Below are 23,449 nucleotides of genomic sequence, written 5' to 3' on the forward strand. Positions count from 1 at the left end.
TTTTGTAGTTCCCTTCGGTCATTATGAATGGAATGTAATGCCCCTAGGACTAAAAAATGCTCCTAGTGAATTCCAGCACATTATGAATGATATATTAAATGATTATCAAGAGTTTTCGATTGTCTATTTAGATGACATATTAGTATTTTCCAAATCTCTAAATGAACATTTTGACCAGTTAGAGAAATTCTTTAAAATCATTAAAAACAATGGATTAGTTTTATCAGCCAGAAAAATGAAATTATTCCAAGTTAATGTGAGATTTTTAGGATTTAACATATATCAAGGAACCATTACTCCCATTAGTAGAGCTATAGAATTTGGAGATAAATTCCTAGATGAATTAAAAGATAAAACTCAATTACAAAGATTTTTAGGATGTGTAAATTATGTGGCTGACTTTATTCCCAACATTAGGATCATTTGTTTACCCTTATTTAATAGGCTTAAGAAGAATCCTCCCCCATGGGATGAAACCATGAGTCAAAGCATTAGACAAATTAAGCAACTGATTAGAAGGCTACCCTGCTTAGGAATCCCAAATCCCCAAGCTTTTCTTATAGTAGAAACTGATTCCTCTGATATAGGATTTGGAGGAATATTAAAACAAAGATTACCAGAGTCATCTATAGAACAAGTTGTTAGATATTATTCAGGAACCTGGAATCCGGCACAACTAAATTACAGTACTATCAAAAAAGAAGTTTTAGCTATTGTTTTATGTATTACTAAATTTCAAGATGATTTATTTTCAAAGAAATTTTTATTAAGATCTGATTGTAAGGCTGCAAAAGAAGTTTTACAAAAGGATGTTAAAAATTTAGTTTCCAAACATATTTTTGCCAGATGGCAAGCTTTATTATCATGCTTTGATTTTGACATAGAACATATTAAAGGAGAAAAGAATTCTCTACCAGATTTTCTTACCAGAGAATTTTTACAGGGAAAAAGTAACAATGAGCAAAAAAGATAATTATGGCCCTCCTCTCGAGGAGGCATCAAAAAGAGCTAGTACAGCAAAACAGGTGTTACAAAACCCAGCTTCGTCAACTCCCCTATAGAAAAAATTTACTCCATTAACCCCTTTAGCCTTACCAGCTTTTTACCCACCCTCATCATCTTACTCACCTAGAGCCATTAGACCATCATTAAATTCCAAATTAGTTTCTCCACTAACCTTTGCATTAAGCACTCCATCAGCATTAAATAACCCACCAAAAACCCCTGAAAAACTGCCTTTTTATACCCCTCCAGATTCATTATCTTGTCCCTTCATAGAAAAAGATTATAAAAAGATTCTTTTCCTGGTTGAACCAGAATATAATTCTGAAGGCTCCTTACTACAAATTACTTCAAAATTTTTCCCATCAGGGTTCCATTACTTACCCTCAAGTCCAGAAAAGACTCGGTTATTTTATGAGTTTATTTTAGTGGATACTGAATCCATTGATATAACTCACACTTTTGTTAAGAATGACAAAAACAAACTTATTTTCTCTAAATTTAAAATTCTAAAGATATTATCTCCTTCAGACTGGAAGGCTCATCCTTCTGCTACAAAAGGTTTCTCTAGACGGTTCTCACCTCAACACTATTCCTATTTCGATTATATGGATGCCTGGAACAATATGTTGTATTATCAACCCTTTGACCATTCTTGGTTCATTTGGTTTAAAAAAGATTTCCCTCTTAAATTCCCTTTTTGGTTCGTTAAATGGTTTCATGAATGGGGACCAGATGTTAGCATTTACCCAGAGTTTGCAGCTCAAGCCTTTGAGAATTTCAGCAGAGAAATTAAGTTTCCAAATCATTTAAAAATATTAATTTTCCATGCTTCATTTGGAATTTCTTGGATTACTTCCTGGACATTTAGAAAAGAATTATCAGTGCCCGATAGTAATATTTTTTGGATTATCAGATGCAATAAAGTTAAATGGTGGAATAAGTTTAATCCAGATCTTATTAAAAATCAAGTCTTACAAAACTGGTTTTCTAAACATCCCAAATATCTCGTTAAAGGATTAGATACTGAAAAAGAATGTGAGTTCCTGGCCGAAAAATCAAAATTTTTGGCTGATTTATCGTCTTCTTCCAACAGGAAAGAATTATTGAAGAAATTACAAGCTGCTATTTCAGAATCAGATATTAACAATGATAATGATTCTGTTGGATCATCTCAAAGTTCAGCCCCTAATAATGGAGATGACTGTTTTGGAATAATAGATCTTCAAGATTAAGCAATTATTGCAGTAGACAGCATTATTAGAATTATGGCCGACAAGATTATATTGGAATCTTTACTTTAGTTAAAGTTAGTATCGTGGCAAGCAATATTATTGTCTACTTTTGACCATTATGTAAAGTTAGTATTAATGTTTTATCGATATGTAATTATTTAGGTGTAACTGACAGCTGTCAGTACATTAAGTCTAGATGCTTCCTTCTCATCTATAAAAGGAAGCGTAGTTCATGTTAAGGATCATCGAAAAATTCTCAAAGAAGAACAATCTGAAGAATTCTAGAGATCCTATATCTTGTAAGCATTTTCATATTTGAATAAAAATGTTTTATTATAATTTCTTCTTTCTTGTATTAACTTTTCAAATCGTATTTTACAAAACAACTGATTTAGACTTATTTCTTGATGATCTTCCCACTTTTGATCATATTACATTATGGATTATGTTTTGCTTAGAACAAACATTATATAAACAAACATTATATATATATATAGACACTAGCTAGTAGGATATGGCTCATAATATGTTTTTTGCCATGGCTCCATTAGTCCTCTATTTTACATATATTCTCTCCTTTGTCCTCTTAACCCTTATGGTACAAAAGATAAGAAAGAAGAAAAGTTACTCAACTTATAACATACCACGAGGGCCTACAAAGCTACCCATTATAGGAAATATACACAATCTGTTAAGCTCTCAACCCCATCGGAAATTAAGAGACCTGGCCAAAAAATATGGACCCATAATGCATCTTCAACTTGGAGAGGTTTAGACTATTGTCATTTCATCACCCGAGTGTGCCATGGAGGTGATGAAAACCCATGATATTCACTTTGCAACAAGGCCTAAAATCCTTGCTACAGAAATACTGTCTTACAATTCTACAAATATAGCTTTTGCTCCTTATGGTAATTATTGGAGACAGCTACGAAAAATTTGCACAATGGAGCTTTTAAGCCTAAAAAGGGTCAACTCATACCAACCAATTAGAGAAGAAGTGTTTTGCAATCTTGTCAAATGGATTGCTTCACAGAACGGATTGCAAATCAATCTCACCGAAGCTATACTTTCTTCAATATACACAATTGTTTCGAGGGCAGCCTTTGGCAATAAATGCAAAGACCAAGAAAAATTTATAACATTGGTAAAAGAATCAGTAAAGGTTGCAGCAGGTTTTGACTTGGGAGATTTGTTTCCCTCAGCTAAATGGCTACAGCATGTTACTGGTTTGAGGCCTAAGCTTGAGGGGTTTCAGAAACAAACTGATCAGATACTTGAAAACATCATCAATGAGCATAAAGAGGAAAAGTACACTAAAGCCAAACATGATCAAGGTGAAGTAGAAGATCTGGTTGATGTTCTCTTAAATTATGAGGATGGTAGTGGCAAGGACTTTTCCTTAACAAAAAACAATATTAAGGCTATAATCCTGGTAAGCGTATTAACATCTTCCAAATCTATGAAGAAAAACTGGTTTACTACTGTAAAATCTTTGAAGCTTTGAAATATTTCCCACATGATTTGTCTACTCTGTAGCATTGGATGTTATCTACAAGTTGTCTTTTTTATGTATCACTTTAAATACTCTTCAATTAGCTTGACCTTATTGATAGCTACTTTTCAGGACATTTTTGGTGCTGGAGGTGAAACATCAGCAAGCACCATAGATTGGGCAATGGTAGAAATGATAAGGGATCCAAAAATAATGAAGAAAGCACAAGCTGAGGTGAGAGGGCTTTTCTCAATGAAAGGAAGGGTAGATGAAAATTACATTAACGAACTCAATTATTTGAAATTGGTTGTCAAAGAAACCCTGAGGTTACACCCTCCAGCTCCTCTTTTGCTACCAAGAGAATGTGGTCAAGCATGCGAGATAAATGGTTATAAAATACCGATTAAGAGTAAGGTGATAGTCAATGCTTGGGCAATTGCAAGAGATCCAAACTACTGGACTGAACCAGAAAGATTTTATCCAGAGAGATTCATTGATAGTGATATTGACTATAAAGCGAGTAATTTTGAGTACATTCCTTTTGGTGCCGGAAGAAGAATATGCCCAGGGAGCTCATTTGGGTTGAGAAATATTGAGTTGGCCCTTGCGTTGTTGTTGTATCATTTTGACTGGATGCTTCCAAGTGGAATCAGAAGTGAAAAGTTGGACATGACAGAGGAATTTGGAGTCGCAGTGAGAAGAAAAGATGATCTTTTTTTGGTTCCTGTTGTATATCATCCTTTGAATGTCACATGAGCTTCACAAGAAGAAAATGAAACCTTTGGCAGTGTACTAGTAATGTTTTTAGTAGGGTGCCGAAAAGATACTATTAGACCTCTTACTAAATATTGCTACAGTTATGATTTTTACTAATTAATTATCGTTGTCAATTATGTGTGTTGTTTGTAAGAATAAATAGGAAAAAGAGAATTCATAGTTGGTAGTCTAGAAGTTATTAAGTGATTAATTGGGAGGGAGAGAACCAAGCTCTCAATTATCTGTCCTGTGTAAAACTCTTCTCTGTAACAGTGTGAATGTTGTATGTAATATGTCTCTGTTTTGAGATGAATTCTCCAGAGAACATGTAATAAAATATTGTTATTCAGTATATAATACATAAGGGATTGAAATTTTCAATAACTCGCAAACATATCTGCACCCTTAAGCCTTACTATATAAGGGATTGTAATTTACCTCTCCCTTCCCTTTCAATAAAAACCCTTGCATTGCACAAGTCCTTTAATTTTTTAACAAGTGGTGAATTTACCTCTGTCATTTATAAATAATTGATTTTTCACTCAGCCTTTTTTGTAAAGGCATCAACAATGTCATGGTACTATGAGAAATATAACTGAAATGTCCCAAACTTTAATTCATTCCTTCACTATCTATGGTTTAAGGCATCAAATAATAAATAGACTAATCATGTAACTATTTTATCCTTGAGAGTAACCTGAAAAGCACTAAGTTTGAACTAAATGACGTGTTGCATGATCTTCAAGTTGCTTCTCAAGAAATAACTATAAGTGTGGGAATAACAACCAATCACATGTGGTAACTTTAGAAGTAACTATGATTGAAGTCAAACGTTTTTCACGATCCGACCAATATGATTGAAGTAACTATGATTGACATTATAAAAAATCTCAACATTAGCAGTGTATATGAAAGAAATCAGGACTCACCGAAGCACCGGAGGCCAAACAATCTCATGCATAATTTGTTTCACTTGTTTTCTCGAAACCATCTCACTGCTCTCTTCCATCTTGCAATATTGCTTCTCAATGTATGGAAAAACAGTTCTGACAAAAGAGAAATGAGCAATTTTTAATCAACCTCTCAAACAAGAATACACAATAGGTATAATTCAAATATAAATTAGCAGCATTTCAAATACCCTTTTATAAAACACTACCCTTACTGATAAACATATATTTTACTGCTGCATTTCATCGAACACCTCAAGAGCAGCTTTGTGAACCACAAATTGGCGTCATATTGGAGATATTGGATTATCGTTACATTGGTGCATAACTTAGTTTCTTAGTAGAATAGTCAGTCAAGAGAGGAAGGAATACAGACAAAAGTATTTGTAAGTACTATCTCCCATTTTATAGGACCAAGTATGCTTGGATGATGGGTTTTGGAGAGAAATAGGTTCTGTTTATTTCAACTTTAAAAAAATAGATTTTTTCTTTGTATTTTTTTAAATAGATTTTCTAAAATTGGTTTTCAAAATATTACAAATTTTTTTATATTCATTTTTTTTCTAAATTGAAATACTAATTTTAACATCATATAACATAAACACATATTATTGGAGATCAAAACATAGTCAAAATCACAATTTTTTCAAAAAGTTGTATTTCAAAAATGATTTTTACGAAAATCTATTTGAAATAACTTCTAAATTAAATGATTTTTCGAAATTTTGATATCAAAAAAAGTTTCAATAAAATAATCAAATACCTAAAATAACATTTTAAGAATAACTGTTCAAACAAAATTTTCATTTGATGCTTTTATTTGTAAATTTTCTCCACAACTACGATTGGGAGGAGGCTGAAATGACCCCGAACCGGAATAGGAGGTCCGGTGGACCGGATACTGGTGATGAAAATAAAATAAAGTTGGTTTCAAGTGAATTATTAGTGTAAATTAAATTATAAAAAAAAAATAGTGTAAATTAAGTAATATCAATCAACAATTAATTAATAAAACATTAAATATAAATATTGTTTTGTTTTTTGTTACAATAGAGCTAGAGAGGATCGAACCTAAGACATCCTGCATATTATCCAAACCCCTCACCATTAGGATAAACGTAGTGGCTTAAATATAAATATTGTTGTTACATTACATCCTAATAAATAACGAGTTTGTTGAAAAGATTTTTTTTTTTTACAACAAGAAAAGAGAAAAAAAGTTAGTGGACAAAATAAAAAAAAATTGGGCGGGGAGAACTTTGAGATCTTTTTTGTGTTCCATATTAGATATTACAAACTTGTAATTTGGCGAACTCAAAATTATACTTTAAAAAAAAAGATCGCATAATTATAATTATGAAATATAAAATTATACTTTTTGACAAGAAAATTTTATCTTAGAAAACTCCAAAACTGAAGATGCGATTTTTACATTTTTGATAATCAAGCCAAGATGCCATTTTAAATTTTGTCTTTACTAATTTTTGGAACATGTTGTGTGATTCATTATTTTTGTCTTTAATAATTTTTGGAACACGTGATTTGTCATTTTCGTCTTTAAATTTTGTCTACAAGTTGTTTTTGTTTTGGTAAATATTTGTCTACAAGTTGTTAATCATGTTATTTGATTATCTTATATGTTCCTAATCATGTTATATGTCAAGTATTTAAAAATGCTTGTGAGTGTTATGTGATAGCAACACAACATTTGTTTTAGAAAAATATTACCTTACTATCAACTATGACATCGAGCGATGAAATCACTTGATATCAAAACTAATCCCTAAATTAAATTAGACAGTCCAGTGTATTAGATACAAATTAAATTACCTCACTATGAGATCGAATATATGAATATTTGTTAGCTCGAAGTCTCATCATGCATGTCCTTTATAGCTTAAATATAGGAAATCCTAACTCTTTTCTTGAGATTTTTGAGGGAAAATATAGGTTTTTTTATAAGTAAATTGTTAGTATATTATAATGTTACGTTAGTTTTAAAAAAAGGGAAAAAGAAGCATTTTTAACAAGATGTGTCTAGACAAAGGAGAATAAATATCACATTTTATTAAAATTTACTAAAAATAGTAAGAGTGAAAGCCAAGGGAAAAATAAGGGTGATGTAAATATATGTTTCCTTCCATGTGAAGTGTTAGTTAACCTTTCAATTGCCTTGGTAAAAAGTTCTAGTTCATCAATCGTTCCATATGCATCATATGTATCATCAATGACCGATAATAGGTTGATTGTTTTAGTCATGATTTTTCTTGCTTGAGAATATTTGGGCTCAAAAAATGTAGTCAAAACCCAAAAGCTACATTCAATAATCCTATCTCGTGCATAAGGTAGTTTGTTGGCCAAGTCCAGCTCCTTCCACCATCTTTAAAGATAAAATAAAAAATAAAAATTAGCATACAAAGGATTAATCTTTACAATTTTTCTTTTAATATTTTCTTACTTGCAATACTTACTTGCAAATGTTTCCAAATTCCTTTTGATATAGGCTTTGAAGAAAATTGAAATCCAATTTTGCTAAAGTGAGTAGAATTTCATCATGGGATGAATCTTGCTCATAGATTGAAATGTAGCGTCGTGACTCTAGCCTTGGCAAGTTCTTGTGTAGAGCTTGCCTTAAGCTATTTTTGACTTGTGTAGCAAGAAAAGGGCTTAATTCGGTGGCAATGGACTCGAGATGAGTTGAAGTAAAACTCAATGCTTCTTCCAAAATTTCTTCTCCATGAATCATCATATGTGATGCTTCATACAAGCTTAACATCCCCTCAACATCCGTGATAAGGTTTTCATTGAAGTTTCTTTGTTTGTCCTTGAATTTGTTGAACACGTCTAGTGTGTTTATAAAAAACAACCATTAGAGTGAATATACAACTTCAAATAAATAATAGTAAAAATAACGACGAGATGAAAACATGCCATTCAAAAATATATGTGAATCTTCAAAGAAAAAACTTATTTACGAGGATATGAACAAAGTATAGACTTTTTTTTAGTGAAAATTGGTTAGGAGAACCTTCAAAAAACGTAAGAACTTTTTCTTATGTAAGCACTATTTTTTTTCTTACGTAAGAACTTTAATAAATTATTTGTTGTTGTAAGAGGAGAAGTAACCCCGCAACTGCGATCGGGAGGGGACTGAAACCACTTGATGTCAGAACTGGCTCCCGAACCAGATTAAACTAGTAGTGAAAACCAAAAAAATAGAAATAAAGAAATTTAAATAAGTTTGAGGTATGCATAGATATATACTCGGGAAAACATGAAATCCTTGTTGCCTTAACACCCTAAATAGCACAGCAAGAGAGTAAAGGTTGTCTTCAAGAGTTATTTCTCCATTTTCGACATAGCACTTGTGAATATCTTGCAAAATATCATCAATTTCATGTTCAAAGTGATAGCTCACACCCAAACGACATATTGAATCAATTAAGTTGACTTTTGCCAATGGTTTATCAGTTTTTGAAACAAGCATCTTTCTCACTTCATCTTTTAATGTATCAATTCGTGCTGCAATATTCTTATCAAGTTCCTGCATTCATATTTTGGGAATAACTTAATTAATACAAATATTTTGATTTGAGATATATATATCATTCTTCTTGCATTAATATTCTTATCAAGTTCCTGCATTCATATTTTCATTTAGTTAACAAACTTGATCTTTAGCATAAGTTCGGCTCATTTGATTCATGAACCAAGTTCAACGAATCAATTGTCAAAGTCTCGAACTTAATTTGTTCGAATTGGTTCGATTCATTGTCAGACCTAGAAGTGGAGACCACATTGTAAATACTCTTCCCTCTAAACTCAAAATCTTAACAACAAAGATATGGCTCAAATTCAACTATTCATGCCCCATATTTGATGGTTTTCGTTTCCCTTCTTTGTAATTTGTGTGGCATCTACGAAAGTTTTCCATTTTCATCCATATTTTAATGACTTCCTCACATGGACGGATCTAGTATTTGTTTTTGGTGTGACCAAAATTTATTAGCATAAAAAGATTTAAATGACAATTTTAAATTCAAGTTAAATCTTTGGTTATTTTAGAATTTCGCACATAGATTAAGAAATAATAAATATTGAAATGTTATGTTATTTTTACTCTTCATTTTTATTAAAAAAAGAAAAAAAAATTCATTTAATAGATGTTTTTGGTTTTTACAAGGAAACAAACGGTAAAATATCATGAACTGTACTTTGCTTTTATAAAAGATCTAAAATTTTGGGATAAAAATAAAAAAAATAAAAAATTAGAGATAGAACGAATGTTAAAGTTTAGTATTCTCTTCGCTATATTTAACATTAGACTCATGCTTCTCTTTTATTATCATTTTTTGACATGATATGTATTTCAATATGACTTTTTAAAATAAAAGTAATCAAAATTATGACCCAGAAATCAAATATTCACTACAAAAAAATTTGTGAATAACGACAGAATGATAGGGGCGGTTCACTAAAACCGTCGTCGCTATGTTGTTTTCATGAGTTTGCGACTGTTCATTCTAAACCGTCGTCGTCATATCTGAATATTACCGCTACCCTTTCCTTGTTCCCTCTTTTTTTTTTTTGCACTCACAAATTTGGCTTCCATTCACAAATCGTTCGATCCTTCAACAATAAATCATTCTCAGAAATCCTTCATTTCAGAATTGTTCAATCGAGTTTCAGAATCGTTCAACCCTAGTTTCATTTCAACAAAGCTTCGATTCAATTTCTCAGAAATCCTTCATTTCAGCATCATTCAACTTGAATTGTTCAATTGAGTTTCAAAATCGTTCAACCCTAGTTTCAACAAAGCTTCGATTCAGTTTCTCAGAAATCCTTCATTTCAGCATCGTTCAACTTCAGAGTTGTTCAATTGAGTTTCAGTTATCTCATTTGGAATCGTTCACGGTTCATCACTCGTTTAACCTTCAAATTCTTCGTTGGTAATTAGGTATATCAAATTTATTTATTCATTTGTTATATGTTTTGATTGAGTATGAAGAATTTGGTGTTTGAAAAATTTATTTATTGCTTTGTTGTATGTTTTGATTGAGTATGAAGACTTAGGTATTTCAAACTTTCCGACGGCCGCAATGTTGAGACAAAACTAATATGAACAGAGCTAATATGAAATGATTAATTCACACTGTAATGAGCTTTTCAATATCACGGTAAATAGGGCTTAAATTCTTTGCATCTTAGTTTCTTAAATCAGTGTTCTATCTCACTAACCTATGATATCATTTATTCATTTCTTTTATAGATTTTGGAGGAAGGTAGTGGAATAAAGAATCGTGTTGTTTGACATAGATCAAAGCTCGAACTTTACACAAAGGTTTGCATCTAAATTAAAGCTTATTTGCTTGTTTTTGAATTCTGGTTTTGTATTTGTGTTTTGATGGATAGGGGTTTTGTTCCTATTAATTAATAGTGAAAATTAATGGTTTTCCTTTGTGATTTCTCATTAGTCTCAATCACTACTTGACACCATTATTTGAGCTTAAAATTAATTTTCCGGGTCTGTACCAAATGAGATTCATAAGCTCAGGTACATTAGTTGACATTTGTTTCTTTTGGACTCTTCTGCATTTGTTTTGATCATTTTTGTGTTGTTTTGAAGTATGTTAGTTTGATGAGGATGTTAAGATGTTAGATTATTAGGACACTGAGTTGTTCATGAGCCTGCATGATCTAGAGATTTACTGCTATGAATTTTTAAATTATGCTTTTGAAACAACTGAAGACTGAATATACTTACTGCTCTAGTGTAACAGGATCTCATCTTGGGCCTGCGGTTTTACACGAACTGTTGTTCTTCAATATCTCATCTTGGGCCTGCGGTTTTACACGAACTGTTGTTCTTCAATGGTACTCTATTTAGTACAAAATAATGTCAAGTATCTTACATTAAAATAAGATTTTGTTCTTACACAAGTATCTTGAGCTCTACATGCTAATCTGCACCTTCTTACTAAATAAACATATCTTGTTATGAATTTTAAAGTTCAAATTGTTAATTTGTGGATGATTTACCTCCAGATTCTATCCTGGTGTTACTGATGCATTAAAATTTGCAAGCACAAGAGTGTACAATGTACATTGTCACCACAAAACAGGTCTGACTTCTCTCTCTGCTCCTACCATGAAGACAATAGTCCTAATCCTATGACATGCCATTATTTATACTTTTGCCAATAATTAGCATCTGATAAAATTTATGAATGTGAATTTTGTAAATGTTAATTACCATTGCCAATAATTAGGATATGACACAAATTCCTAATTGGCAACATCTGATTTATCATATCTCACACACCCTGAAATGAAACTAAATTTGCAATAGCTGGTCATACTTGGTCTATGTACTCATTGAAGGATTAGTAATAGTAATAGTGGATATGCAATCACACATGCTGCATTAAATTGTAGTACATGAACACTAACTAGGATTCTTTGTTTTGCATATGATACTTTCTTTTGAGCTTCCATTCACTTTAATTTCACTCCTTAAGTTTAGCAGCGGTAGTACAAAGATAGGACCTCGTAAGAATTCAATGACTTATGCAGAGAAAGGAGTGCTTCATTTTGGGTAAGCTGCTCTTTTTTACCTGACGCTATTGTGCTATTAATTAGTCTGGCTTGATCATGAATAAGGTTTGCTTGCTGCATTTTGGTTTTACAGTACCGAAGTTTTCTGGTTTGGCAGGTTGTGAACATGTTTGTTCTTTCTGATTAATAAATTGGTAATTAGGTATATATTTTGATTATTCAAATTAGGCATTCCAATTATTTATTCATGTGAGTGTTTTGGTAGATTTGTATGTTTTGATTGAGTATGAAGAATTAGGTATTTCAAACTTCTTATATGAACAAAGCTAATATGAACTCAAAACTTCTTAAATGTTTTGATTTTACTATGATGAAATGATCAATATGTGATGTAATCGAAGAATACTATTGCCGTTTAATTATGTAGTTTTTCCAATTTGAAAAAAGGATAGGATTATTTGAAATAGAAATTGCAAACTGCTTCCTGCTAGAAGAAATAGGATTATCTGAAATACTTAGGCTTAAAATGCGTAGGATTGGTATTTGAAATTTATAAGAGTTAGATATTTCTCTGATAAAGATGTAGCTTTAGAATGAGCCAAAACCAACATTGAATAGAAAAAAGAAACTTCATGTTAAGAACAAGCATAGACTAACACATGATTACATCAACCGACATTACTATAAGCTTTTGACGAAAATTAGTAATATGACCAAAATGCTCAAACATGTTTGACTAATTTCCTTCGGTGGCTAATCTCTAATGAGAATAACATCTTTATATGAGAATGATTGGAAAGTGAAAGTGTCGAAATGCAAAGTGAATTGTGAATGAATGTTAAGGACCTTTTTCAACAACTTAGAATAATTCTACTAGATGCAACTGTGTTTAATATTAATATTATCAATCTAGTACTTTTACTTATTCTTGTTCAGATTCACAAAAGCTTGAACTAAGAACACCTTTCTGATAGATACCCTGTTCATAATGTTAGCTACACTTATCCACACATTGTAGTAACTGATCCATGTGTTTGAGTTTCAAGATGGCTTTGTGAATAGCATGGACAATCACCTGAACGAAAAGACAGTTGGAAAGCATCTAACCAATGGTTTTGAGGAGAAATATGCATTCCTCTTGACCAAGGTTTTTGTTTCTCATAACTATTTTTGCACATGAATGTGTGTCGAGTATTGTATCTTCTTTTGGTTTGAAATATTCATATGCTTACATGTAACATCTTTGGTTTCTAATTCATTGCAATCCATTTATATAATTTGTTCTATTCTAAGTTTTCATGCTGGCATTAATTAACTACTATTTTTGTTTCGGTAATGATGAATTTGGATGTCATATCCAAGGTATTCTTATGTTTATGTTTATGGGGCTGATAATTTATATACAGTGTAAATTATATGTTCTTCAATTTGATAGTTTACATGTATCTTGAGTGCAGGCTCAACAGAGGACATTTTTTAGACTATATATTATCTTGAGTGTAAATAATTTGTTCTATTCTAACTTTTCTCTTTTTGGAGTTTTGCAGAGATGTCATTACCGACTTTTCAAAACTTCACAGCCATTACTAGTTTTGAACAACTCCACCGCGTAAGAGCGGTCAACACCAACTCTACTCAACCATTTTGTCATTGCTTAGAAATTTTTTGAATTGGAGTTTCTTAATGATTAATACGTTTTGATGATTTGATTTATGTAGTGGTTTGGGGCAAATTGACTTGTTTTATTATTGTTTATAAATAAGCACTTATTTATGCTATAAGTGCTTAATTAAGTTGTTTAAAAAAAAATAAAGTTGTTTATCCAATCAAGGCCTTAGTATCCTCTTGTTCCTTCATATCAAGTTCAATCTTAATAACAGGAAAAGCTATAAACTAAAAAAAAAAAAAAAAAAAAGGAAAGCTATAAGCTAAAAAAAAAACATAATTTTTTTTAATAAAAAAAGGAGTTGCGACGGTTTAAAACCGTCGGTAAATCAATATTTACACACTGGCGACGGTTCTAAACTGCCGCAAAAGGGTGATATAAATTACCAAACACCTTCGATTTTGCGACGGTTTAAACTAATGTTGCCACGGTTTTAAATGGACGCTACACAAAATGCGACGGTTTGTGCGGCAGTTCATTAAACCGTCGCTGTATAGTACTACCGACGCTAGGATTCACGACCTTTTATCAACTGTCGTAACATACTCTTGCGACGGGTCAAAACCGCCGCTAACCACTTGCAGAACCGTCGCAAACCGCCGCTGACCTTTTTGAATTTTAAACTGGCTAAAATAGTAACAATATTGTGTTCTTTTCTTTTTTTTTCTAGATGAACTTTTTTTTTTAAACACACCTACAAAATAATCATTCAAAAATACAAGTTTTCTTAACACTATAGATCAAAATTGACTGCACATGATAATTTTTTAGGGATTAAAAAATTAATAAAAAACAAGTAAACACTAAATTTAAAATGTTACTATTTTATAGACCAAAAATATATTTAACTCTTTTTTGTTTAGTAGTCTAGTTGTTAGAAATTTTACCTTAAAGGTGAATAAGTGCAGTGTTTGGGGTTGAAACTCCAGTTCATGAATAATATACACGTATGCGATGTTTCAATCAACTGAATTAAACTTACGGGGACAAAAACATATTTACCTATATATTATATATATTAAAAAAAACTGAAAATTTTGGTGTGGCCATGCCATTGCCACACTTGGCCTTAACATAGGTCTGTCCCTGCGTCCTCACACGTTTTTCTTAATTTTATAGCCATACTTTGCGTGTTCCCCATATTAGTAGCTACTAGGTTTAGTAGCCCTCTAGATTTATGTATTTTTCCTAATGAAGGATTTTAATGCATTTAATACTCATGGACAAAATTTCAAAAAGATCAGGCTAAATAATAAATTAGTTTATAAAATTTATGTCTTATAATTTATAAATTAAAAGATCTATTTGATAATAGTATTTTCATCATGAGTTTATATCTTATTTTACAAACTTATAGTTTATTTTTTAGAGGTTATTTCAAAAAGCACACATTGATGCCGCATGTGATTTGTTTTCTACGATACTTGATTCTTTGACTATATTTCAAATCTGTTGAGATTTGAAGGATTTTTATAAGTCTCTATGGTTTCCAAATCTGTTGAGATTTGCAGGTTTCTTTGTATCTGGTTGATCTCTACCGTGTCAGTGTTGATTATTTGGAGGCGGTCTGCGAACCAAGACTTATTTTCCCAGGTTCTCTTTCTACTGATGCCCCATCAACTTTTGATTCAAAGAGCTGTTTTTTGGATTCTGATTGGCCGATCACTTTTGATTCGAGATCGAGAGTTAGTGTCGTCTAATGACATCTCTATAGGTCGGTTGATGTCTTCTTTAATAATCTGGAAGCTGAAGAGTGTCTTTCTAAGAATGAGATTAAAAGTTGACCTCTATTAAGTAATGTCTGTTTTGATATTTTCATTTGTGTTCCGCTTATATACAGCGCATTTTTTTTGTAGCCCTTTTGCAGGTCTTAGTAATCTCTTATATTATAAGCTTGTATACACAAGCAAACCATAAACCTAATTTATTTTTCCTCCACTTTTATCTTGCAATTTTTATTAAAAAATAATAATATTTTATCTTGACTACGATTCGAACAACAACCCTTCAATGCAAGGCAATTTTTCAACCACTATGACAAGTATACCAATTGTGTTTAAAATTATGTGCAATAATTGATAAGCACCATTGATTTTCATAGGAAAAATTTCATACAACAATTAAACACCATCAAATTATATTGCACAGTTTAAACAATTAAAACTGATAATTACAAATCTAGCAAATCATCAATTCATACATTTTCTTAGTGTTTTATTTATTTTTTGAAAAAATTTACATTTTTTTATCCTAATTCAATATTTTTTACTAATTAACTAAATATGTTAACCATTTTCTTAGTTTTTTTTTACGGAAAGAAAAAAATCATTGAAATTAAAATTTACTTTTTTTTTAACTAAACATGCTAAGAAAAATATACTTTTTTTATGTTTTTCTAAACTTAAAAGTTTCTTCATGTTGAGGAGTATGATTGATCATATTACTGCAAATATATATATCAAAGTCATATTTATGCAAATAGTAGTTGACTCCAGGTATATCTCAACGTGACTATATTATTAATTACGAAAAAAATCACTGATTCACATTTGTTTTTTTTTTGCTAACAATGTATCCTAACATTTCCGGATAAAGAAGATTATTTTCTGAATGAGTTTTGGGTGTTGGCGATGGAGAAATCGAAGATGACAACGACGATGATTTAGAACTTGACATTCCATCAGATCTATTGATTCCAAATTCAGGAGATCCTCTTGATTCTATCGTTGAAAGCACATATCCCAGACTTTTACAAAACGTGAACGATATAACGTGTTTCCAAAATAGAGCTACGAGGAGTGCTAGCAACACACTCTTTAACAAACATACTCTAACACACTCTCTTCTATTGGTTAAAATTTATATGGGTCCCATAAAAGTTATATGGGTCCACATTTTTTTATGGGACCCATGTGAATTTCAACCAATAAAAGAGAGTGTGTTGGAGTGTTTGTTAAAAAGTGTGTTGCTAGCATTATTAGCTCCTAAAAATTCAATAGTCGACACAATAAATTATTATATGTTGGATTTAATTCCTGGTGAAGAAAAAACATATTTGAGTTATGATACTTCACTCGCACATAATGTAGATGGTCAAACAGTGGATGATGTTCATACTCCCGAATTTTTGAACACGATTTCTACGTCGGGACTCCCAAATCACAAGTTGAGACTTAAAGTTGAATTTCCTGTTATGCTATTAAGGAATTTGAATAAAAAATTAGGATTATGCAATGGAACAAGACTTATTATTAAAAGATTGAGAAAACATGCTCTTTAAGGAAAAATTATTTTAGGAAGTAATATTGGTGATCAGGTTTTCATACCTAGATTTTCTCTGACACCATCTGACGTAAGAATTCCTTTTAAATTTCAACAGAGACAATTTCCTTTAATGATTTCTTTCAGCTGTATGTTGTGATTTCAAGAGTTACTTCTAGAGAAGGATTAAAAATATTGATCATCGACGATGACAACGAAGATACGACTAAGACTTCGAATGTGTTCTATAAGAAAGTCTTCCACAATATACCTTCCTTTGTATGAATATTTATCCAAAATTATTGTTGAACTATCGTTTAATGTTACTCAAAAATTTTCATATACCTTATATTATTACAATTATCATATCGTAATTTATAATTATATATCTTACGGCTAATTAAACTCGTGCACCGTACGAGTGGATGTGATAGTTATTAATAATAATATATTTGCAAAAAAAAAAACACCTATACAATGCAAGACATTCCAACCGTAAAATTTGCATATCTCAACCTACCAAGAAAACAACCAGGGTATCAAGGTGCGAGAAAATGAGCCAGAAACACCAACAAGTCAAAGGCAATGGCAACTGTGAGATAAAGAAGGAGACATCCACAAAACGACAACGGGCAGTTGACTAATTAATTAACGTGACGAATTAATTTGCTCTTTTTTTTTTACTGTATAAATTATTTGCATTGACTTTTATTTTGTTTATTATGTTTAATAAATTAGCTATTTTATGTTCACAAATCCTAGTTCAACTGACAGAAATGTCGAAATTGTTAGTGTCAGATATTATGACCGAAGTTCAATCCCCGATCCCTCCGATTTGTGTGTATGAGTTTTTAATGGTTTTGCCATTTGTTCAACCAACCGAAACAAAATAGCTATTTTATTACTAACTCCAACTCAAATTATAAATCATTTTAGCAATTTCAACAAATTAAGCAATATTATTGTACACTAGCGGCCGGACAGGGTGCGTTTCACGCCTGTCTATGTCTATTATATAAATTTATGTAAAAAAAATATTTTATGTTATTATAAAAAGCAAGGATATTATGTAAAAAAATTAAGAGATTTTTGCTGCTAAAAAAAATAAAAAGCAAGAATATTATTGGTATTATGAAAAATTTACATCAAAATTTTTTGTATCCTCTTTATATATAAGTATAGATTAAAACAATATCGAAAGAAAATAAAGTATTAAATAGTAAATGTTATATATAGCATTAATATTTTATTGATATTACAAAATAATTTATGATTTAAGATAATTGACCCATCTTCAAATTGAAATTAAAATACCGCAAAAATTTTAAAGTCCACTTCAGCAATATATATAGATTCAAAAATAGGTCGGGTGGAGTGTGGTGTGCGGATGCTTCTGGTTGGCTTGCCTTTGGTATTTTTGGTTTGCTTTGTTGTTTGCTTTCTCCCTCCCTTTCCCTTTTCTCTCTTTTGTTGTATTTGAGTAGTATTTCTTATACTCTCCTTGATTTTATTTTGTTATTTTATTGTACTGAACTCGATTGTCGTTTTCTTCATTTATATATATATATATATATATATATATATATATTGCCATTAAAAAAATTCAAAAATAGGTCTTTAAACTTTTGTTTTACATTGTCACCACTAGCTATGACTTATGAATAAAATACTAATTATTCCGGATATTCCATTATAAAATACAAGAAACGATTAGGTAGCATTTGTTGCGACATAAAAAAAAAAAAAATACTAATTGCAAAGATTCCAAAAAACAATACAAGCAACAAAAGGAACTAGAGAAAAACACTAATTGCAGAGAAGCCAGAGATTCCACAATGTTTCTATATATATGTGTATAAAGAATTAATGTTCTTCACCACTAAACTAGAAAAAGAAAAACTTGTTCAATTACTTAATTACTCTCTTCATATATTATCAACATATGGATCTTCAAACAATTTACCCTTTCACCATTTTGTTCATTTTCCTCATCTCAATCATTGTAACGCTAAAACTAAAGAAGAAAAACAAAAAAATTGACTCAATTCCAAATATACCCCCAGGACCATGGAAGCTACCTATCATAGGAAACATAGCTAATCTTATTGGCTCTCCACCACATAGAAAATTAAGAGATTTAGCAAAAAAATATGGACCTTTAATGCATCTTCAACTTGGTGAACTCTTTGTTGTTGTTGTTTCCTCAGCAGAACATGCTAAGGAAATAATGAAAACACATGATGTTATATTTGCGTCGAGGCCTCATACACTAACCTCAGAGATAATCTTTTATGAATCAACAGATATAGTTTTTTCACCTTATGGCGAATATTGGAGACAACTTCGAAAGATTTGTACCGTTGAACTTTTAAGTATAAAACGCGTTCAATCTTTTCGGCCAATAAGGGAACAAGAGATGAGTAATCTCGTCAAAAATATTGCTTCCGATGAAGGAAGAGTAGTTAATCTTTCTCAACAAGTTGTATCAATGATGTTTTCAATCACTTCAAGGGCAGTATTTGGAAAAAAATACATTGAGCAAGATGAGTTCATAGCGCAAGTAAGAGAAGTTATGCAGCTATCTAGTGGTTTCTATATTGGAGACTTGTTTCCTTCGGCAAAATGGCTTCAAAACTTTAGTGGAATGAGATCTAAGCTTGAGAAGGTGCATCAAATTATTGATAGAATACTTGAGATGATTATCGATGATCATAAAGAAACAAAGTCAAGAACTAAAGATTGTTTAGTTGAAGGAGAGGAAGATTTGATTGATATTCTCTTGAAATTTGAAGAAGGTTGCAGCTGCAATCAGGAACTTTCATTAACTAAAAGAAATATCAAGGCTATACTCTTTGTAAGCATATATACTTTCTTCCAAAATCATATACATGTGAATAATTATTTTTCTGTAGGGTCTGTATGAATTGACTTATTTGAACGTATCCGCTGATATAGTTTATGATATGTTCATAATTTTTTTTCACCTTCTTCCACAAGCTCTTTAGAATAGCTAATGAAAATAGCTTAAAGCTTATATGAAAATAATTGATACTTTAACACTTATATGATAAGCATAAGCACAAATTAAATTGTATATCCAAAAAGAGCTATAACTTGATATTTTTTTTTTCCATTATTTAAGGATATCTTCACAGGTGGAAGTGACACAGCAGCAACTACAATAAACTGGACAATGGCTGAGATGATGAAGAATCCAAGAGTATTGAAGAAAGCACAAACTGAAGTGAGAATGATATTCGAAAAAACAGGAAAAATTGATGAAACATGCATTGATGAATTAAAATACTTAAAAGCAATTATCAAAGAGATTTTAAGAATTCACCCTCCAGTTCCTCTTTTAATTCCAAGGGAATGTGGACAAGCTTGTGAGATTAATGGATATCACATTCCAATCAAAAGTAAGGTAATAATCAACGCTTGGGCGATTGGAACCGATCCAAAATATTGGACTGAGCCAGAGAGGTTTTATCCTGAGAGGTTTATTGATAGTTCTGTTGATTATAAAGGAACTAATTTTGAGTACATTCCGTTTGGTGCTGGAAGGAGAATTTGTCCGGGTATAAACTATGGTATGGCAAATGTGGAATTGACTCTTGCTTTGTTATTGTTTCATTTTGATTGGAAACTTCCTAATGGAATGAAAAGTGATGATTTAGATATGACTGAGCTGTTTGGAGCATCTGTTATAAGAAAGGATGACTTGTACTTGATTCCAATCAGTTATACTTCTTTGGAGTATAGTAGTGAATAGTGAAGTTTCTTCTTCTTCTTCTTTTTCTTGTAACGACAATTATCCAATGTATGACCAATAACATGACAAGAAAGTTGAAGTTTTTAGTAATCAATCTTACTCAAGTGAAAATTATAATTTATCTACATTGCATCTCACTATAGTGAAAAACATATTTTCACTTCAGTACGTAATATATTTTGGCATTAACATGTACTCAAGGGGAGGAGTATACAATATGATAATTTACTTTTAATAAAAGAAATTGTTCCCTTTAATTAATTATTTAGGGTCATGCTAAACAGTGCCCCTGAGGCACTAGTTAAGCATACTAAAAAAGGAAACAAATGATAAAGTTAATGATGAGAGAAAATAACTTTGGGTCATGTTAACATGTGCATAAAAGGCACATGTTAAGGTTCTAAATATAGAAAATTGCATTTATTATTATAAAAAAATTTAATGTTTACGAAATTAAATGCACATATTTCAATATATTATTTCCACTTTTGCTTTCTTAACATGTGCCTTTGGTGCACATGTTAACATTTTCCTTATTTTCACATCATTAAAATATTGAATGCACAATTTACGAGATAAAACTTCTATATTTGTATCCTTAACTAGTGCCCCGGGGGCACTGTTTAGCATTTTCCAATTATTTATCATCATTAAAAAATGAAGAGATTGTTGAAATAATATGTGTTCAAAGCAATATATCGTTCATTGCTTTGATGATAGAAAACATTTAACAAATTAACAAAAGAAACAATTATCTTATACTATGTGTTCTAGTGTATTGGTTTGAGTTCAAAGCATAAAATATGCATCCACATGTTCTCATAAGTTCATCTTCTCATGAACTTATCAGAACATGTCACAAATCTAGCAATACCACTTGTTAGAATTAAAGTTGATTCATAAACCCTAGAATCAATCATGTTAATCATCAAAAAATAAAACATAATTATAAGCAGAAGCGTACCCGAGTTTGTTATAGGTAATGGATTGAAGGTTATCAGGTATGTGATCTTCTAACTGTAGAATTTATTATGGGCTCATTGAATCTCCTCTGATAGGGATGAAGAGAAAACATTTTCTGATGAACTGTCGTGTTCTATTTCTAATGGATGAAGAGAAAATATTATTTGCATTAATTTATCAGCTATATGCTATTTTTTACTAAAGAGATCCTATAGCATTCAAGGGCCTCCTTAGCATTAGATGTATAAATACAAATACAAATAAATGGTGAGACACACTCACAACCAGTGTTTTAAAAACCGGACCGGTCATCGAACCGGCGAGGGTACTGGGTCACTGGTTCATTGGTCGAACCACCGGGTCACTGGTCGAACCGCATGACAAACCGGATTAAACCGGATTAAACCGATGGAATGAACCGGTCTCTATGATAAGACTATATAGTTATTAAACCGGTTGAATCAGATAACTCGGTCTTTAAAAAAGTATAAAAATATGAAAATTTGAAAATTTCATAAAAAGAATGCCATAAATTCTATAAAACAAGGACATATACCACTAATAATAATAAATAAATTTTTATATAAAGAATGTCATATACAAATAAATTATGTTTATAGGTTTTAAAAGAATAAATAATAATTGTATATCTTACCAAAAAAAATTGTATGTCAAATATACTTGATTTATTTTTATTTGGTTAAAAAGAAAAGTAGTCTTTTTATAATATTTTGAGCTATTAATTTACCTAGTTTTGTTGACCCAAAAGCCCAAATAAAAGCTATAACCCTAAAATTGAAATTTCATTACTCCTATTACACAACCTACTTGCACAGCCGCTCTATCTTCTCTCTTCCTCCATCTGTTACGTTTTTTCTTTCTTTTTTCTCTTTTCTTTGATTCTTTTCTCCTCACTATTTAGCCAGATCTTTGTTCTTTCTTTTCTTTCTTCTTTTCTCTCTCTCTCTCTCTGTCTTTCTTTCATCTTACTGATTTTTTTTTCTTCTTTCAAACATGCCTAATATTGATTTTGTTAGCCAAGGTTAGACCTTTTCGGTGATTGATCTATGGATTTCAGTTCATGGGATGATATTGTTACTTTCTTCTTGGAATATTCAAATGGGTTAATAATTTTGAGCAAGCATTTGTTTCTTTTCTATTGTTATTAGTTTTGCCCTATCCAATGTTACTTCTTGTTATGCTTTGGATATCAAGTGAAATTTGTTTCATTTCAAAACAATTTCATCCGTTCTGCTTGTTGTTTACCGTAACAAAAAAAAAAAAAAGCGTACAAAAGAAAGAAAAAAAATAGAAAGAAAGGAAAAAAAAAACGTAAAAAAAAAAGCATAAAAAAAATTTAAAAAATCTGCCCGCAAATAAACCGGCCGGTTCAAAAAACCGCCGGTTCACTGGTTTTTCCGGTTTTCACCGGTTCATTCCGGTTTCCACCGGTTCATTAGCATGTCCGGTCCAACAATCAGACCAGACCGGTTTACCTCCGGTTTCCGGTTCAACCGGTTCGACCGGCCGGTCCGGTCCGGTTTTTAAAACACTGCTCACAACAAGTCAAACAACTTTTAGAGAAACGAATTAATTAAGATTGATGTCAGAAATTTATTTTTTTAATCTGTGTGCCGAAATTTTATGACTATTTATGAACCGAACCAAGTTAAAAACTTTGGGCAACTGTTCTCCACTAGACGAAGACTTAATTTGTGATGGGTGCACAATTGAATATGGTTGTGTGATTTTTATTAACATGATTGGATCACGTTAGATAAAATTATGTGATCG

At 31.2% G+C, this 23,449-nt stretch overlaps 2 protein-coding genes, 1 long non-coding RNA gene and 1 pseudogene across 10 annotated transcripts; 3 read left to right on the forward strand and 1 right to left on the reverse strand.

Moving 5' to 3' along the window:
- The first annotated feature begins 2,738 nt into the window (after positions 1-2,738).
- On the forward strand, positions 2,739-4,488 carry LOC123918874 (annotated as a pseudogene).
- Positions 4,489-7,457: 2,969 nt separating this feature from the next.
- On the reverse strand, positions 7,458-9,135 carry LOC123915196 ((-)-germacrene D synthase-like). The gene is made up of 4 exons (XM_045966340.1): positions 9,109-9,135; positions 8,703-8,982; positions 7,910-8,282; positions 7,458-7,818 (listed from the first exon to the last, which is right to left on the reverse strand). Exons 1-4 carry the CDS (start codon positions 9,133-9,135, stop codon positions 7,497-7,499), a joined length of 1,002 nt encoding a protein of 333 aa, XP_045822296.1. The 3' UTR covers positions 7,458-7,496.
- Positions 9,136-9,869: 734 nt separating this feature from the next.
- Positions 9,870-13,875, forward strand: LOC123918875. 8 transcript variants are annotated; one of them, XR_006812964.1, is made up of 7 exons: positions 9,870-10,395; positions 10,506-10,615; positions 10,708-10,779; positions 11,211-11,312; positions 11,484-12,033; positions 13,040-13,140; positions 13,541-13,875. It is a non-coding gene; the product is annotated as an uncharacterized LOC123918875 (long non-coding RNA). The 8 variants fall into 8 exon arrangements; XR_006812961.1 differs by having other exon boundaries at positions 12,930-13,140; positions 13,541-13,874; XR_006812965.1 differs by lacking the exon at positions 13,541-13,875 and having other exon boundaries at positions 11,484-11,560; positions 11,962-12,033; positions 12,930-13,270.
- A 4,800-nt stretch (positions 13,876-18,675) lies between these two features.
- On the forward strand, positions 18,676-20,810 carry LOC123918876 (cytochrome P450 71D11-like). The gene is made up of 2 exons (XM_045971035.1): positions 18,676-19,774; positions 20,063-20,810. Exons 1-2 carry the CDS (start codon positions 18,863-18,865, stop codon positions 20,690-20,692), a joined length of 1,542 nt encoding a protein of 513 aa, XP_045826991.1. The 5' UTR covers positions 18,676-18,862; the 3' UTR covers positions 20,693-20,810.
- Positions 20,811-23,449: the final 2,639 nt, after the last annotated feature.

Source organism: Trifolium pratense, linkage group LG3 (genome assembly GCF_020283565.1).
Source record: "Trifolium pratense cultivar HEN17-A07 linkage group LG3, ARS_RC_1.1, whole genome shotgun sequence".
Taxonomy (NCBI): domain Eukaryota; kingdom Viridiplantae; phylum Streptophyta; class Magnoliopsida; order Fabales; family Fabaceae; genus Trifolium; species Trifolium pratense.